The sequence below is a fragment of the Ogataea polymorpha genome (genome assembly GCF_001664045.1).
Source record: "Ogataea polymorpha strain NCYC 495 leu1.1 chromosome Unknown OGAPOscaffold_1, whole genome shotgun sequence".
Classification (NCBI taxonomy): domain Eukaryota; kingdom Fungi; phylum Ascomycota; class Pichiomycetes; order Pichiales; family Pichiaceae; genus Ogataea; species Ogataea polymorpha.
Genome location: NW_017264698.1, coordinates 255,676 through 272,924, shown reverse-complemented (window position 1 = coordinate 272,924; position 17,249 = coordinate 255,676). Strand labels below are relative to the sequence as shown.

The window sequence follows — 17,249 nt, the reverse complement described above, 5'->3', positions numbered from 1 at the left end:
AAATAGCACACAATCAGGTGTCTGATCGCTGCCTTATTGTTTCAGTTCTTTCTCTCTTTTGAGCATCTGTTCTCTGAGATGGCCTGGAACCTCGCTTTCACTGTTAACGCTTCTGTCCACGGGGCAAGACACAACGCTATTGGCAGCAACGATGCTGAAGGCCACTAAGAACGTGGTCGAGAATATGGAGCGTGAGATTCTGGTTCTATTTGCGGCCCTGATATACATGATGAAGAAACGATGTTTGTGTTTGGATGGAAAAACTAATTCAGACCCCGTACACCACCCATCTGATTTTTTTTTTTCACCAAGAGAGCCAATGAGGTTTTTTTATTTGCAGATACATTTTGGCATCAAAAACCGCTGACTAGTGAGTGTGCACATCCTTGCACCATGATGTTTTGTTTCAAAAAGTAAAAGAAAATTGTGAAAAATCAGCGATGCATTCATTGGGAGCCTGCTGTAAAGGCTTGCGTTTTCCGTTGGCGAGGTTCAAATCTTCCTCGATACCTCCGAAGCTGACTCATGTTCCAAACAAATACAACGCAAAATCATCCGCCTTCAATATCAAACCACAGCTTCCAGATGGTCTTTTCTACCATCCAGCACCATCGGCTTTAGATCCGGAGGTGACGCCTAAGGCTTTCCTCCCTGACACTGACCCAAGAAAGAGCTCAGAGCTGTACTATCCTGAGGAAAAAACACGCATAAGCTCCAATCTGGACAACATGCCAATAATTTTCAAGACAAGCACCCCGAAAAGTTACGCATTGAGCAACAAAGAGATCCAGGAGATCCAGGAAATGAGAAACAAAGGAATTCCAAGACGCGAGATCAAAGCCAAGTTTAAAGTGTCAGACCATTTCATCAATATCTCCACGACTCCTAATCCAGAAACCATTGCGAAACATCAAAAGAAATTAGAACAAGCGGTGAGAAGATGGGACAGCAGAACAAAGAACGCAAAGTTGATCAAGTTGAAACAAGAAGTGTTGTGGAAGAGAGATATGTAATTACGATGTAGATAGGAAACATTAGTATTCATTATTTTCGTAATTAGTTAGTTGGACACAAAATCCCCGAATTCGTCATCCTCATCGATATTAAATTTATTGGGTGATCCTTCTGATTTTTCCTCCTTTGTTGTCTTCGGAGACTCGTTGACAAAGTTGTCTTTGAATGCAAGCAATTTTCTGAACCTTTCCTCGAAATCCTTGAGGTTCGATGTAAGTCGTAAATCGTCAAAGAAATCTAGTAAGATCATCCCTATAGCTATCTTTTTGTCCTCCTCTGTTAGTATCACAACGTAGTGCTGATGTATTATCTTCTGAATTGTCATGAAGGGACTCGATTGTTTGTAATTAGTTACCGGGAGACCATCGTGGTAAATTCTCTCGTAATAGGCAGTTCCCCAGTGGTCTATTCCAGGGGCATTAATAGTCAGGCGACATTTCAATTCCGAGGAGAGATCCTTACTGGACTCCAACGCATCTAAGCTTTGTAGTTCGTGTAACTCTATAGATCCTTTGAACAGGTAGTTTGAGCGCTTCAACCGCCAATTCTCCGGCTGAAACCTGTATCGTATTATTTGGGTCTCCTTGTATCCTTTTGAACCATTATTTTCATCCACGGTGTATGTAGTGTCTGGAATCACCTCTGGCGGTGGAATTTTGTAGAACTTAGCTGTCTTGAATGTAGCCAGTTTTGTTTCCATTACATTGGAGTCTGTGTTTACCAATGTCATGATACGATCGTTTGCTGTGCTTCGATTGTGCTAAATTAAATCACCCATAAATTATTCTGCCAGATAGAAACAAGGCCAGCTTATTAAAGTTTGGAAAAAAAATTAGTGGGTAATTTTGTTGTCGTTGTCAGAACTTGTACAGGTATATGTTCAATGTCGCTTACAGCAACAGAATTGAATTACCTCATTTGGAGGTATCTTCAAGAGGGTGGATTGGAAGTGAGCGCGTATGCTTTGCAAGATGAGACCAAAATAAACGAATACGACGATAGGTACGGCGATAGAATTCCACTTGGGTGTTTGGTGGACCTCGTTCAGAAGGGCATTTTGTATTACAAGGTGAATGATATGATTCAAAAAGGTGGTGAGATTGCCTCTGAAGATATCATAAACATGAATTTCAATCTTTTGAATTCAATATCCCAGTCGTCTGATGGAGTTGAAGAACGCAGAATTGAGCCTACCTCAGCGATCGCTAATAATACTTCACAACCAGTTCCATTGATCGCGAAGAATGGGAGGATGGAGGACGATAATGATTTCACCGTGGTGCTGAAAAACAGCTTTGTTTTTCCAGCTAGTCTGGCGAGCAGCTGGCATCCCCAACAGCCGAACATGTTGGCTTGGGGACAGCGAGATTCTACCTCTATTATATGCAGTCTCACCTGGGATGACTCTAGTAAAGCTCTTATCCCACAATCGCAACCGCTTCCACATCCACCATCCTGCAAAGAAACTGTCTCTATCTCTTGGAGCCCCAAAGGCAATACGTTAATGACTGCGTCTGAAAATGGAGAGCTTCGTCTGTGGGACTCCAATGGTTCAATAAGATTTATTATGGCGCTACATCGTTCTCCAGTGCTGACAATACGATGGTCGCCTAATTCCGCATATCTACTAACCCTCGATATCACTAACAAAGCAGTGGTGTGGGACTCTCAAACTGGACAATCAATTCAGCATATTGCTGACCTGTCAACAGATAATACAGACAAATGTTTAGGGACCGATGCATGTTGGATAGACGATACCAAGTTCGTGCTACCGGGCTTAGATTATTCGTTATATGTTTACCAACTGGGAGATAGCCAACCGATCGGTGTCCTCGCGGGACATACTGATACTGTCTCTCTTATAATGTACAATAGCGAGCTCCGCCTTTTATGCTCCGCATCCGACGACCAAACGGTAAGAATATGGAAAGGAAACTCCATCAATTCCTTACAAGTGTTGACGGGTCATTCGCAACCTCTCACTTATGTCAGCTGGTGCAAACTGGAAGATGGAAATTGGTGTGTTGTCACCTGTTCACTAGACGGGTCTCTCAAAATTTGGGACTTTTTCAGGAATAAGGTACTGGACTCTCGGATAGTTGACAATGGCTCCCCAATATTAGTGGCCTCTTTGTCTCCTGATAGCACTAAGCTGGCTACTGGAGACTCTGATGGTAACATAATGTTCTGGGCTATTACCGCCACGAGGAAATTTAAGCAATTGAGCTATTATCAGCCTGGTGAGGTTGAAAACTCCAATTTCGTATCTACCATCGACTGGAACTCCACTAGCACCCAAATATCCGTCGGATATAGTGGAACTTCAAGTTGTGTTGTCAAGATTGTATAACAGTCCGCGTTCTCGTGTGAGCATTGTAATATTTGAGTGTACATATTATCGTACCTTATTGTTTATGATTGATTATTTATACTCTGATTGAATTTTCTCCTCTTCTCTGTGGCATATTTCCACGATCTGAGCACTCCTGCTGTCAAAACCCCCTTGAGGCTTTGAATCAAGGCCGGCCTCAGAACGGTCTCCTTAACTGTGTCTTTGAGAGAATCGACGAGCAAATCATCATTCGCAACGTTTCGAATAAATGGTGAGTTTTTCACCTTATATGTGTTTGGGAGATAATTCCAGTCCTCTACTGGTATCTGATTCAAGCTCGCCTCTTCGGAAAGCTGCTGAAGATCCAAGAACGACAGCTCTGCGGCTGCTTTCACCGGCTTCAAGTCAGCAAGCTGTTGATTTGGAGCAATGATTCTTTTTGCAAATAAATCCGAAGCAAGGCTAGACTCGTATTTGGAGCTATACTTGGACAATAGACGTCTTCTAAACGTACTTGGCAAATCAGCGATTATTTCGGCAATGCTTTGCGAGTCCAAGTTCACTTTGAAGCGATGTTCAGCACTTTCTGGAGCAGTAATTTGTTGGACAACCTTTGGAAAATAGTTTCTGAGAAGTGGAAGGTACATTTCTCTGAATTGCTCGAACTGGTTAGTAACAATTTTGTCCACTTTGCGAACATCCTCGCCCCTTGCCTTTAACCTTGGATCCCCCAAGTAGCTTAGCTCCGCAATTTGATGATACAGTCCGTATTCTGAAATCTCAGTTTTGTTGGTCAAGAGCAGTGACAATTTGATAGCATTTGTCAGATTATACTGATTCAATAGACAAATTTTAGGAGCGTTTCTCACCACAGCAACAGGCTTGTGCAATCTTCCACTAAGATACATGGTGTCCCAGTTTATGAGATCATTGATCAACGTGTTCATAGAAGTGACCCCATACTTGAGCTCGAAATTCGTGTCTACCTTGCTTCGTTTGAAATTGAGCTTAACAAAAGGATTGAAATACACCCCTGCTCCTAACTCACCAATTTGAGATACTATACTTGAACCCAAGTGTCTCAGGCTGGAATAATGATCAGGATTCTGGGCGATGTTCAGCGAGTGCCAGTGATCAGGATATGAAACTGCATATATCATGTCAACTTGAGAATTCGAAGACTTCGTTGAACCTTGATCAAAAACTTTAGATCCGTACCCAAAGGCATACCTTATCGGTGCGTTAAATTCCCAAACAACTTTCCGCAACAAATCATTAACATCGGAATCCTTAGAAACCAGTTGATTTGCACCGAATTTATATGGTAACTGATTAGCATTCTTCAAATCTTTTAAATTTCTCAAGTAGTAATTAAAGTTGATCGGTGTGGACTGCAACTTCAACAAATTTTCATCCAAGACCTTGAACTTATCCTTCTGCTGAATGTTAGCGAGCCGCTGTCGAAGCGCAAATGAACCGTGTTGAGGTAAGATCGATGTCTGGGGCTTATTGTTCCGAAACAGCTTATCCAACAGCACAGGATCAATTTCGCTCGTAGAAATGTATGAGCCGGAATTGGAGGACTTCCCATCAGGGCTTTTGGACGAGTTAAAACGCAAAGGGCCCTGACGACACATCATTCTCGAGCTTCTTGTTCTTAAAGCCAACATTTTTGATTTCGATGAATATTTCTCAAATAAATCAGCTTAACAACTCATGTGACTGACTCCGGTATCAAATACTAATAGTTGGTTTGCTTCAGAAGAATCAATGAACAGCTTTAAATATCTAAGTGTGATTTCGCCCCTAGATATAGGAAATTTTCTCCGCAAGAAGCCAATGGAAATTCTAGCCACAGCAGTTTTTGAGCCACTGAGGCGCGGGCCTGGATAATTTATTCTGTCTAGATGCTTCAAGGCCGAGAATTCTCGCAGTCAAGCCTCTCGGCGTTACGTTTTTTATGATTATGTCATCTATTACATGAAGACTACCTTGTAAGTGAAACTTTTATATAAGAGAGTAATACTCATGTCTGAGCAATTGCAAGAAGAAAAACCTGCTCGTCAGGAAGAGGTTGAGGCCAGAACAGAGGGTGATAAAAAGGAAGAGTTATCCGGAAAGGAAGAAAAGCCTGAAGAACCTGCAAAGCGGAAGAATGAGGATGAGTCTCAGGAGAAAAAGAAGAAGAGAAAACACTCTAGGCGCAAGTACGACGATGTTCCACCTGCAGATGATAAAGACTCCGACGAGGAGGAGGAAGAAGAAGTCGACGATGACAATCTCGTTGCTGAAGAAGAAGAGGAAGATGACCTGCAGGAGATTGACACTGCCAACATCATCACCACTGGAAGAAGAACTCGTGGCAGGGTCGTCGACTACAGCAAAGTCAGCGAGCAATTGAGCAAAGAGGAAAACACCTCTCTCAACGACGATGATGGTGAGGAAGATGGAGATTTTAAAGAGCCTGAGACAAAAGATCAATAAACAACATGATGGTATTAACGAGTCAATCAATATACATGATATTAGAATCAAGGGAGTTATGTTTAGCAACAGCCAGAATTTTTTGAAATCTTCTGATCCTTAGGAGCGGGTGTGAGCGTAATGGTTTGTCCTCCAAGGTTTTTGTTAGCAGAAGAATCCATGCCATCCATATCGAATTTTCTTTTTGAAACCATTTCGTAGATGTTTTTGATAAGTTGATGGAAGGTAAGCTCGACGTTTTCGGCGTTCAATGCAGAAGCTTCAGTAAATAACAGATTATTCTCAGCAGCGAATTCTTTAGCTTCTTCAGTGGGGACTGCCCTCAGATGATCCAAATCGGATTTGTTGCCAACAAGAGCTATCACTATGTTTGCGTCGGCATGTTCTTTCATTTCTCTGAGCCATCTAGAGACCGATTCGTATGAGTTCGAGCTGGATATGTCATAAACAACAAGCGCCCCCACCGCTCCTCTATAGTACGCAGCAGTGATTGCTCTGTATCTTTCCTGTCCCGCAGTATCCCAGATCTGAGCCTTAACTCTTTTACCATCGATCTCCACCGTTCTCGTGGCAAATTCGACGCCTATAGTGGCCCGGGAGTCCGGGTTGAACTCGTCTCTTGTGAATCTAGACAAAAGGTTGGTTTTTCCGACCGAAGAATCTCCGATGAGAACAACTATTTTGAGTTAGTATGAAAGCAATTTGTTGAAACTCACTTTTAAAAAGGTATTCGTAGTCGTATGAGTAATCCTCTGCAGTATCCGCCATGATATTAGTAATTATGTGTTTGAAAAACCTGAACCTGTATTGAGTTAACTTAGCTTTTCAGGTTTTCCTCGTTTAGTTTGTTTTTCTTACGTTTCAGTTTTTACTGACCGCTGTGAAAACATTAAAAACCAGGTTACCCGGGGCCTAACCGTCGCGTCGCCGTCTTTTGCTCTCGTGGGAAAAAAACCGTACGCGATTTCCTTAACTTGTTCTTCTTCGTTGTACCATGTCCGAGGTTCAAATTGATCAATCGGTGTTCCGCAAGAGACTCCACCTCTTGCAAAGGAACATTGCCAATGCACCTCAATTTGGTTCCGTTGCTGGTTTGCTGATCGCTGTTGGATCTAGTGACGATACCAATCCGTACCAAAAGTCGACCGTTCTACATACCTGGCTTTTGGGATATGAGTTCCCGGCCACCTTGATCTTCATTACTGGAAAGAAAGTTACAGTGTTGACGTCTGTTGGAAAATCTAAGTATTTGGAGCCCTTGAAAAGCTCCAGTGTCAATTTGAATATCCTTGCGCGTACCAAAGACCCCGAGCACAACAAGAAATTGTTCGAGCAATTTGTGCAAGAGATGAAAGAAAGCGGTAAGAAGCTTGGTGTGCTGGTGAAGGACAAGTATGCTGGTAAATTTATGGACGAATGGAACGCGATCTGGGAGGGAGCGAAAAACGACTTTGAGCTCGTTGATTGCGCTGTTGGAGTTTCGTCTACACTTGAATCCAAGGATGAGGATGAACAAAGATGCTTGAGAACTGCGTCTAGAGCCTCAACTAATATGATGAGTTATTTTTCCGACGAGATGAGCAAGATCATTGATGAGGAACTGGACATTTCCAACTCCAAGCTGGTGGACCGAATCGAAAATAAGATCGATGATGCTAAATTCTTCAAAAATATGGAGACGGACAAATCGATGAAGAAACTCGGTTCTGACTTCGATCTGAACAATCTGGACTGGTGCTACAAGCCTATTATTCAAAGCAATGGGAAGTATGAACTTAAGTTCTCGGTCGAGTCGACTGACGACAAGCTCGGAGGGTCTGTGATCATGGCTTCGCTTGGTTTGAGATACAGAAGCTACTGTTCTAATGTTACTCGTACTTTCCTTATTGGCCCATCGAAAGAAATGGAGCACAACTACGACTTCCTGCTCAAAGTGCAAGCCAAAGCTCTTTCGCTTATGAAACGTGGAGCAATTGCAAAAGATGTTTACAATAAAACTCTCGCGTTTATTGAGGCCGAAAGGCCAGATCTTGTGGAGAATTTCATGAGAAATATGGGCTCCCTGATGGGTATTGATTTTAGAGACTCTACCGGTATTCTTAGTGCTAAGAATGAAAGACCATTGAGTGAGAATTCTGTCTACAACTTGGTTGTTGGTTTCAGCGGTTTGTCCGATCCGAAGCTTGGAAGCTACGCACTCATGTTGGCAGACACTGTGAAAGTCACAGATGAAGACCCTATCGTCCTAACTGATTCTCCTAAACTTAGAAAAGAGGTTGCATTTTATTTCGATGACGACGAAAGCAACCAAGTGAAGAAAGAGCTTGATGATATTAAGGTGAAGTCTGAAAAGCCCGAAAAGCCTGATTTGAAGATCAACAACAATGGCGTTAACACTCGTGTGCTCAAGGCGAAAATGAGGTCGGAACAAAAGAACTCCGATGAAGATCAAACTCAAATACAGCAGGAAATTCAAAAGGAGCTGCATGCTAAAAGACAGAAAGAAGGCTTGGATAGGTTCAATCCAGAAGACGCACAGGATGGGTCTGATAAGAGAGTAATTTTCAAAAAGTACGAATCATATGTTCGTGAGTCCCAGATTCCAAGCAATGTTAGAGATCTCAAAATCCATATCGATTCTAAGAATCAGACAATTATACTTCCTATTTGTGGAAGACCGGTGCCTTTCCACATTAACGCTTTCAAAAATGGCTTGAAAACTGAGGAAGGAGAATATACACACTTGAAATTGAATTTCAACTCTCCAGGTGTCGCAGTCACAAAAAAAGAGGAGCTTCCTTATGAACCGGGTGAGGACAAACAATTCATTAGGAGTTTGACTTTCCGCTCCAAGGACAACGAGAGAATGAGCGAAGTTCTGAAGAAAATTACTGAAATGAAGAAGGATGCGGTTAAGAGAGAGTCAGAGAAGAGAGAGCAGGCGGATGTTGTGACTCAAGCTTCTCTGATTGAGGTCAATCGTCCAAAAAGATTGGATAACGTTTTTGTCAGACCTACTCCAGACACTAAGAGATTGCCTGGAAACATCACCATCCACCAAAATGGTATTAGGTACCAATCTCTTGGCAGAAGCGACCAGAGGGTGGATGTTCTCTTCTCCAACATCAAGCATCTGTTTTTCCAATCCTGTAAAGGAGAATTGTTGGTCATCATTCACTGTCATTTGAAAACACCAATCATGATTGGAAAGAAGAAGACTTATGATGTTCAGTTCTACAGGGAAGCTTCTGATATCACCGTTGACGAGACAGGTAACAGAAAGAGAAAGTACCGTTATGGAGACGAAGATGAGTTAGAACAGGAGCAGGAAGAGCGGAGACGGAAAGCTGCTTTGGACAAGGAATTTAAAGGGTTTGCCGAGCAAATTGCAGATGCATCCAATGGTTTGGTTGATCTAGACATTCCTTTCAGAGAGCTTGGGTTCCAAGGTGTACCTTCGAGATCCGCTGTGATGTGTCTCCCAACCAGAGACTGTTTAGTGCAACTGATTGATCTACCGTTTTTGGTCATCACTTTAGAGGAGATCGAAATTGCACACTTGGAGAGAGTTCAATTCGGTCTCAAGAATTTCGATCTAGTGTTCGTCTTCAAAGACTTTAGCAGACCCGTCGTTCATATCTCAACAATCCCAATGGAGTTGCTTGAAGATGTCAAGGCTTGGCTTACTGACGTCGATATCCCGTACAGCGAAGGTACTGTTAATTTGAACTGGACCACAATTATGAAGACCATCCAAGCTGATCCTTACCAATTCTTTGTGGACGGAGGGTGGTCGTTCTTGACGGGAAGTGGTGATTCGGACAATGATAGCGAGGAAGATGAGCAAGAGTCTGACTTTAATCCTTCCGACGACAATCCTGAGGACGAAGATGTCGATTCCGAAGAGGACTACAGTGCAGAAGAAGAAGGTGATAATGAGAGCGATTTCGAGGATGATGACGAAGAAAGTATTGCCGAAAGTGACAACGTCTCTGAAGAGGAGTTTAGCGATTAAGTAACATTAAATCAGTATATTATGCGATCATAAAAATGGCATCCAGCCAATATACATCTGTGACAGGTTTTCCACGGACGTTGCTTGTTGGATCACTGCGTCAACATGGGCCACTATCGAAACTGACAGCCCTCCGCTGTCTTTCGCGCCCGTGTCCAAATCTTTTGGATCAAGAATTCCTTTGATTTTTCTTCTGATGGTATCCATAGCAACTTGGGGTTGCAAGCCCTTTGAATCGGTCTCTTCTGTGGACCTGCGTTTTTTATGTTTCACCTTCCAGTCCATGATTGGATCGTATAAGAAGGTTTCGAGGACGTTCATAAGGCTATTCTCGTTTTGTCGAATGATCTTCATTGTCACCTCACAAGTCTTCCTAAAAGTCCCTTCATATCCAGTAACCCCCATAGCTGCCGTCATGTTCTGCGTAAGACGGAACGGTACACGCTCTGGAACGGCAAGTTTCTTTCCTTTGTCGAACAAACAATCGAAATCCACATGCAGAATTTGACCCGATAACTCGCTCAACATAATGTTGTCACCATGTCTGTCACCCATTCCCACCAGGTATCCGACAATTGACATTACTGCACAAGTTTTGACATAATCGTTGCGACATTGATACCAATTCACAGGATTAGGAAATTGATCCTGGAACCAAATTTGGAGCACTGGTTGGTACATGCGCAACAGTTTCTGGAAATTGTGCATTTTCTCACCAACAGAAAGATCCTCCTTCAATAACTGCTTAATCTTACCAAAGTCCACGGTTATTCCCTGTCTTTGAAGGTAAGTCAACATGATATCCCTCATAGTCCGTACGTTATCAACCCATTCAATCAGACCCATTGTCTCATTCAACGGCACGACTGCATAGTTTTTGATGGTGAGATTTCTTTTGTCTGCTTCAGCATCAAGCTTCAGCAATCTCTCCATCACGGTTGTGAACTCCATAAGTTTGGCGTCTTTCCGCAAGTCGTCATGAGGTTTGCAAAGAATACTGTACCTACGACCATCTGTACCCGTGATGTACAACCTTCTAGGTCGCTGCATGGAAGATAGGATGCTCACTTTGGCGTCGAAATTTCTAAACGCAATGAATTTATCGACTTGGTAATTGTTTGACTTTCTCAGCACATTGTTATTCAGTCCTGTGGCAAGCAGTTTCTGGAAGTTGACTCTAATTGGGATTGCCAACGCTCTGCACTCCTGGTGCTCTGGGTATGAAAATCTTAATTCTGAGTACAAGTGCATTTTTGTTCTTTTCTGTCTGCTGATGTCTGCTTGACATACTCCTTTAAGCGCCTCGAGAAGTTGGAATGCTGAGTACACTTGCTTCGACAGCGTCGCATTCTTGTTATTTTGAAGTGTTTCGCATATCTGTTTCCCACGTTGGGCCCTTTCTGGTGAAGTAGATTGAACCTGTGCATAGACTGAGTATAGGACAACCTCTGGATATGCTTTGGCCAATTGGGTAATAACATTCAAGATTACAAGTTCTGTTTCGGAGTCACCGTGGACCATCCGAGAGATGAGCTGCGAAAGAACAGTATACCACTTGTAAATTGGTAGCTCGTTCTTAGATGCTGCCACCTTGACAAATTTGAGAATACTCGAGTAATTATCCCTCCTCCTAGCATATATGGTTTCATGGGAGTACCCTGTCAGCTCACTTGCGTTCTGATACTTGGCAAAATAGTCTAACCAAATTGTAACCGCCTTAGGAAGAACCTCAAACACATAATCATTAGAAAAAGCAGCAGATCGAATGTATGCTTTTATGATGTTGAATTCCAGGTCTCCATAAAAATCTTTCTCTGGTTTTTTCAATCCTGGGGTCTCCACAGCTTGAGCATCAAGGAGTTTGTTGTAATAACGGCCTAAGTAGTATTGTGGCTTTCCACTAACATGGTCCAGAGCAGCAGCAGCCTCGTATCCTTTTATAATTTCATCAGAGCTTCCATTAGCCGATTGTTCGAGCCAATCCGTGTATGTGAGTTGAATCTCCGGTGAATTGCGAGGCTTCGCCATTTCTAGCAGGCTTTTGATTATTTTCAGCGCTTGGCTGTGGTCACCTTGAGCCCAAAGCAATTTAGCAAATTCCAAGTTAACCATTAATTCCGACGAGGTACCAATGAATAATGCGTTTGTAATACTTTTCGTTGCGAGATCGTATTTTCCAGCTTCTCGCAGAAATTGAGATCCCTGCACCATCGTATCGCCCAGAAAAGCGCGAACAACAGCCTGAGGATGCAATTTCTCTATCGATTGGCGAAGCGAGTGAATCTTCCAATTGATTTTAAAATCTTTGGTGGAGTTCTTAGCCCTTAATTGTAGCAAATCCATACAATTCTGTAATCTCTGCTTGTTCTCCACAAAAACTAGTGATCTGAAGTCATACAAGCAATGAAGCATGACCATGTAACTTGAGATTTTCGAAGGGGATATCTCACGTGAAACTGACAATGAAGTTCCAAGGTGCGTGATAGCATTAGAGATATGCTCATCGCAAGCCCGCAAGTTGTTTTCACTTAAGGTAATTAAGCCTCGAGCAAACTCATAATAAATAGACAATGAAGAACCAGGAGATGTTATGGAGGAAAATTCTTGTGAATGAGAAACCCATCTCTTGAGTTCCTCGAGCTGACCGCTGAAGATGGAGGCTTGTAATCCGCATACAACCCAATCCTTTGTAGGCTCGAATTCTTGTATTGATGACTCGACTTCACGAAGCTTGGAAAGCACCTGATCATATTCACAATGATCATCAAGACATCTCAGAAAAGAGATAATTGAATCCAGTTGCCGATCATTGTTGTCCCCATAATCAATTTCTGTGAGTGCAGCTAGAGATTCTTGCGTGACTCTCCAGTCCTCAGAATACTGAAACTGAAGAAGCTTATCATTCAGACTTTCCGTCGAAAACTTTTTGAGAACTCCCTGTAAAGCATCCGTATCGTTTATTTCGGCATACATGTGTCGAATCGTGGTGAAAAATTCATCTTTATCCATTTTGTTGTGAGCGTAACTCTGCTCCAAGTTGAATATTGCGCGTTCATAGGAATTGCACTGGGCTGTGCGTTTGGCCAAAAGTTCAGATGGCAGCAAAGCAAGAAAGCTTTCAATCTTCTTCCGTTCTTCCACATAGTTATTTTGAAGGTATTTCTTATCTCTTTTCCTTTCAGAAACCCACTCTCGAAAGTAGTCAACAATGGAAAATACTGTCCTATAACATGATTTAAGGCTCTCAATGGCCGAATCATTGGAAAGAAGATCCAAATCTTCATTCAGCACTGTCATCATCTCGATTTCGATATCAGCCTTGATCCTATCATCGCCATACACAATCATCATGAGGGCTGTATAAGGCAGCAAGAACTCTGCAATGGATAGATCCTGGTCTTTGATAATAATGGAACAAGTTGCAAATATAGCCTTGGCATATTTCGGTAACTTTCGAACATCCTCGGATCTATGAAGCAGGTCCTCTGTAAACTCACGAATCCAGAATGAATGTTTTTTGGTATTCTTATAGCAAGGATAAGTTAGCGCCATATAGCCATAGGAGTTTTTCATATAACGCGAAACCAGTAGGGGACGAAGAACTGTTTGAGATAGGTTGTTCAATTTCGCCCAAACAAGACTTTCAGGGGCGTCCTTGACTTGAATGTTTTCAGGAGTGAAGTCAAGAATTTTCAAGTATTCCTGCATCGAGTATGCCAGAAATAGCTGTTTTTGGGGATCTGTAGAGGCAACAAAAGCTTTGACAAGGATATTGTTCAAGAAATACACAGAGAATTCGGCCATCTCTCTGTGATTGCCCAAATTGGACACAAGAATTATTCTCTTGTAGGCCCTGTTAAAACTATGTCCAACCTTTGTGAGATCCAGTGCACCCAAGCACGCCAGAACATCAGCACATTTGCGCGGAATCTCGGTGTTAGTCATAGAGAATTTGTTGGAAACAGCCATAATATGTGCTAGAAGAGATGAAAACAACGGCAATAACCGAGAGTCGTTGAGATAAGTTTTGTGAATTTCCAGTTGATGAGAGTCAAGGAAATTCTTGAAGTCATCAAGCACCTGTAACACGACCCACTTGTTATCTGCCTGAAATCTCCTATCAAATTCGACAAGAATATTATGGTTCTTGATATCATATTTGTTCGTAATATTATCAAAATCGCTGATCAATGAGAGAGAATAGATATAAGAAGGATGCTCCTTTATGACTTTAGGATCCTTTTCCAGAATCGTCATAAGAATGTTTCGTGCAATATTCTTACATTTGATGTTAAAGAACCTGTATTTCTGAATCAGATAGGAGATCAGCAAGTCAACAATGATGGATAACGGAGAGTAGTCCAGGTTAGAAACAAGAACATGCAGGCACTCCAGACTTTCTAGTTGGAGCTCTGGAGATTCAAGAGCAATTTGCAAGCAGGTCATTATTTGAGAGAGGCATGTTTGGAAACTGGTTGATATTTCCGCAATGCAACGGATAGCACGAATTGCCTGGATTTTAAGCAAGTAAGGCCTGCTACCCCTATGATCATATATGATCGCCGAAAACGATTGAGCAATACCCAAAATCATTAAGTCCATCTCTTTGTTCAGAAAGTTATCATCATCGCTCAAAGACATGTCTCCAATGTGGCGAGACATACATGCATAAAGTATGGCATTTCTGATTCGCGGTTTCATTTTTTCTGAATTGTAGAGACTCAACAACTCCCAGATGAGATCCATGACGCGGCACTCGCTGATGAGTATTCGTAAATTCATTCCTTTATATTTTGGATTTGATAAGGCCACTATTTTGATGATCTTACTAGCATCAATATTCTCATCAGCAGTCAACAATATAGCCAGCACCTTTTCAATGTGACTTGTTACAAGTTGCGATCTAGTCTTGCCGACCTGTCCAGCAATGAATCCTATGTGATCTTCGGAAAAGGATTGAATGAAAAGCGGAACAGTAAATTCCATCACCCTGTTGAGGAATACATCGACATCCATCTTGATACAGTCGCAAAAAATTCTGAGCATGTTTGGGTGTGTGTTCCTTTTTTGGATTAGTTCATAGCTTATCAGTGGGATGAAAGGCTCAACCAGTTTCCAAGCTGTTAGTTTTTTGGTGGAAGCGACAAGGCGTAATTCGTGAAAGGAAAGGTTTGATCTAAATTGGTCACTGTCGCCCATGTACTGTATTAAGTGGTTAAGCATGACATATTGCTTTCCCTCGAGATGACTGATCATTATAAGCTCGCCCCATGACATGATGATACCTTCGAAAAGATATGCCGTTTTTCTCGATATCTTGAACATGCTCAAGTATTTCAACAAGATGTCAAAATCAGACTCATATTGATCATCCTCAGTGGATAAGAGAAGAAGCGGGAATATTTTAACAGTTAGAAGACGAATCTCTCGAACCACGCTAATAAAGCTAGCCTCAAGAAATCTCCATAGTTTGACAGAATGTTTCAGCGAAGGTGGACGGAACGAGCTAAATATACGGCGAAGAGCGATGAGTATGGACACAATCAGCTGTTCATCATTCAATGATGCTGGGTCTGAAATAAAAGTGTCAATAAGTATGGTGAATGCAGATTCGATTTCTGGACGAGAATCAATAGATGGCCTTTTCGGATCGACTGAATCAAGCAAATATATGGTTTTATCTGGAGCATAATCACATTTGCGGCATATTTTGCTTTTGAAATCATAGTCTTCAGCTACCAAACAAGCATACCTACCAATCGCAGTAACCATGCAGATTTTTCCCAGCTGTGTGCTGATAATTGCATCAAACTGGCCATTTTTTTTGGCGCTCTCAAGTTTGGAGATCCATTTCTTTAGTTTAGAATCGGAAATGGTGCTTTGCGAAACGTAAGAGCTCGAAGTCAAATCAACAATCTCAAGGTTTTTTTCGTGATCTAAAGCCAGTGTCTCCTTTCCCTTTAAATTTCGGTCACTCGAATCGACCAAATTGACCATTGACTTGGAGTTTGTCAATGATAATAACATATCCACATCGGGCTCTAGTACATCTTCTAAGGCGCAAAGAAGAACCTTGTTTCGAAGCAGGTGTAGCTTCTCATTTGAGAAAGGTCTGAATGCTATTTCGTAAGACCTCAAATAATGGGCTTCGAATGTAGAGCGGCTTCGCATGGTGGGTATCTTGCCAACTTTCACATTCAATATGAGGAGTATGTTGATCACAATAAATAAGTCAGGGCCAAGATTGGATAGCATCTTGTCAACGTACGCCAACTTTTCGGTAGTGATTGCCAGCTTATTCCAGAAATAACACAAAGTGTCCATTTCTTTGCATTTGATAAATAGCTTCATCAAAATTTCAGCAAGACTCGACTGTAGTTTAGGAAACCGCGAAAGTAAAGGCCAATTGAGTAAATCCCTACACTTGAACAGTAATTGTTCCAGACGAGTGTGTTGTAAACACTCATCAACAAAAGTGTAGCTTCCGGTAGATTGTAACAGAGTGGCGTATAGTACATCAAACTTAGCAGCGATCATGTCCACTGAGGTCTGTGACAGAATATATGATGTGTCTCCAGATTCATCGCTGCTAAACTTCAGATTCACAACCACATTATCCATACAGAACCAAAGCCGACCAATAAACGTTTCCATCATGAACGGGTTTTGCGAGTGCAGTAACAAAGCATTTTCAAGTGAAACATCAAGAAGTACTTGAAGAATGCGTGTGGAAATGCTCAATCTGGAGAATCTGTAATCGTTGGTAGTGGTGATATAGTTCAAATCAACTGGCTTTGACGCCGTCGAGTTGGTTATGCTCTCAAGCACGTAGTTCAAATTGTCATTAAGTGTTTCAATCAGTTCTACCTTTATTAGGTCCAAGTGCATGCTGGAAGCAAGCCTTCCTCTGTACTGATCGTTGATGATCCGTTTCAATGACTCAGTCGCCTTCTGTGCTAACTCCGAATCGTGGTATCGCGCATCGTAAAAATACATGAAACCATTCACGACTGCCTTGTACCTGTTGTTCTCAAAAAGTAAGGATGGACTTCTTGATGTGAGCAAATGGATTGCTTGAAAAATCTTGATCACCACCTCTTGTTCTTCATGGGATAGAGATCTTTTCGAGTATGCCGGCAGAACGCTATTGAGGAGTGCATTTAACGAATTTGAGTCCTGAATCTTACCCTCCGATTGCTGACGTAGCAGCGTATCTAAGACTGAAGACAGTTGTCGAGTCTGATGGGACATTTCATGGATCCCTTTTTGTAAACGGATATCCAAGAAAAAAAATAAGCTACGCGTTTTAATGAAGAAATTAAAATGTAGGATCTACAACTGTAGCTTTATTAAATACATGGTGGTATTTTGCTAGTCATTCATAGCGGTATCGATGCAAAA

The 17,249-nt window shown here is 42.0% G+C and overlaps 8 protein-coding genes across 8 annotated transcripts in view; 4 read left to right on the top strand and 4 right to left on the bottom strand.

The window, feature by feature from the left end:
- OGAPODRAFT_15092 (uncharacterized protein) overlaps window positions 1-9,873 on the top strand; it is a 100,993-nt gene extending 91,120 nt beyond the window's left edge. The window contains exon 6 of the mRNA XM_018353489.1: window positions 6,794-9,873. Within this exon, the coding sequence (XP_018212903.1) occupies window positions 6,828-9,848 (3,021 nt within the window). The 5' untranslated portion in view covers window positions 6,794-6,827 and the 3' untranslated portion in view covers window positions 9,849-9,873. The remainder of the gene's footprint in view (window positions 1-6,793) is intronic.
- Window positions 326-956, top strand: OGAPODRAFT_15094 (uncharacterized protein; the record flags this gene model as incomplete). Its single annotated transcript, XM_018353491.1, has 1 exon — window positions 326-956. A coding segment is annotated over exon 1 (271 nt), but the record flags the coding sequence as incomplete, so codon positions are not given.
- On the bottom strand, window positions 1,044-1,744 carry OGAPODRAFT_74478 (uncharacterized protein; the record flags this gene model as incomplete). The annotated part of the gene is made up of 1 exon (XM_018355893.1): window positions 1,044-1,744. One exon carries the CDS (start codon window positions 1,742-1,744, stop codon window positions 1,061-1,063), a length of 684 nt encoding a protein of 227 aa, XP_018212908.1. The 3' UTR covers window positions 1,044-1,060.
- On the top strand, window positions 1,898-5,144 carry OGAPODRAFT_96360 (uncharacterized protein; the record flags this gene model as incomplete). The annotated part of the gene is made up of 1 exon (XM_018357894.1): window positions 1,898-5,144. The coding sequence occupies one exon, from the start codon at window positions 1,898-1,900 to the stop codon at window positions 3,365-3,367; it is 1,470 nt and encodes a 489-aa protein (XP_018212906.1). The 3' UTR covers window positions 3,368-5,144.
- Window positions 1,900-5,144, bottom strand: OGAPODRAFT_15093 (uncharacterized protein). The gene has a single exon (XM_018353490.1). The coding sequence runs from the start codon at window positions 5,017-5,019 to the stop codon at window positions 3,430-3,432; it is 1,590 nt and encodes a 529-aa protein (XP_018212907.1). The 5' UTR covers window positions 5,020-5,144; the 3' UTR covers window positions 1,900-3,429.
- OGAPODRAFT_91737 (uncharacterized protein) lies at window positions 5,378-6,650 on the top strand (the record flags this gene model as incomplete). The annotated part of the gene is made up of 1 exon (XM_018357032.1): window positions 5,378-6,650. One exon carries the CDS (start codon window positions 5,378-5,380, stop codon window positions 5,831-5,833), a length of 456 nt encoding a protein of 151 aa, XP_018212904.1. The 3' UTR covers window positions 5,834-6,650.
- OGAPODRAFT_22563 (uncharacterized protein) lies at window positions 5,896-6,601 on the bottom strand (the record flags this gene model as incomplete). The annotated part of the gene is made up of 2 exons (XM_018355216.1): window positions 5,896-6,509; window positions 6,550-6,601. 2 exons carry the CDS (start codon window positions 6,599-6,601, stop codon window positions 5,896-5,898), a joined length of 666 nt encoding a protein of 221 aa, XP_018212905.1.
- A 2-nt stretch (window positions 9,874-9,875) lies between the features above and the next one.
- On the bottom strand, window positions 9,876-17,099 carry OGAPODRAFT_91734 (uncharacterized protein; the record flags this gene model as incomplete). The annotated part of the gene is made up of 1 exon (XM_018357031.1): window positions 9,876-17,099. One exon carries the CDS (start codon window positions 17,097-17,099, stop codon window positions 9,876-9,878), a length of 7,224 nt encoding a protein of 2,407 aa, XP_018212902.1.
- Window positions 17,100-17,249: the final 150 nt, after the last annotated feature.

Excerpts from the sequence above, each read along its gene's own strand:
- OGAPODRAFT_15093 (XM_018353490.1), bottom strand. The coding sequence starts at position 5,019 with ATGTTGGCTTTAAGAACAAGAAGCTCGAGAATGATGTGTCGTCAGGGC.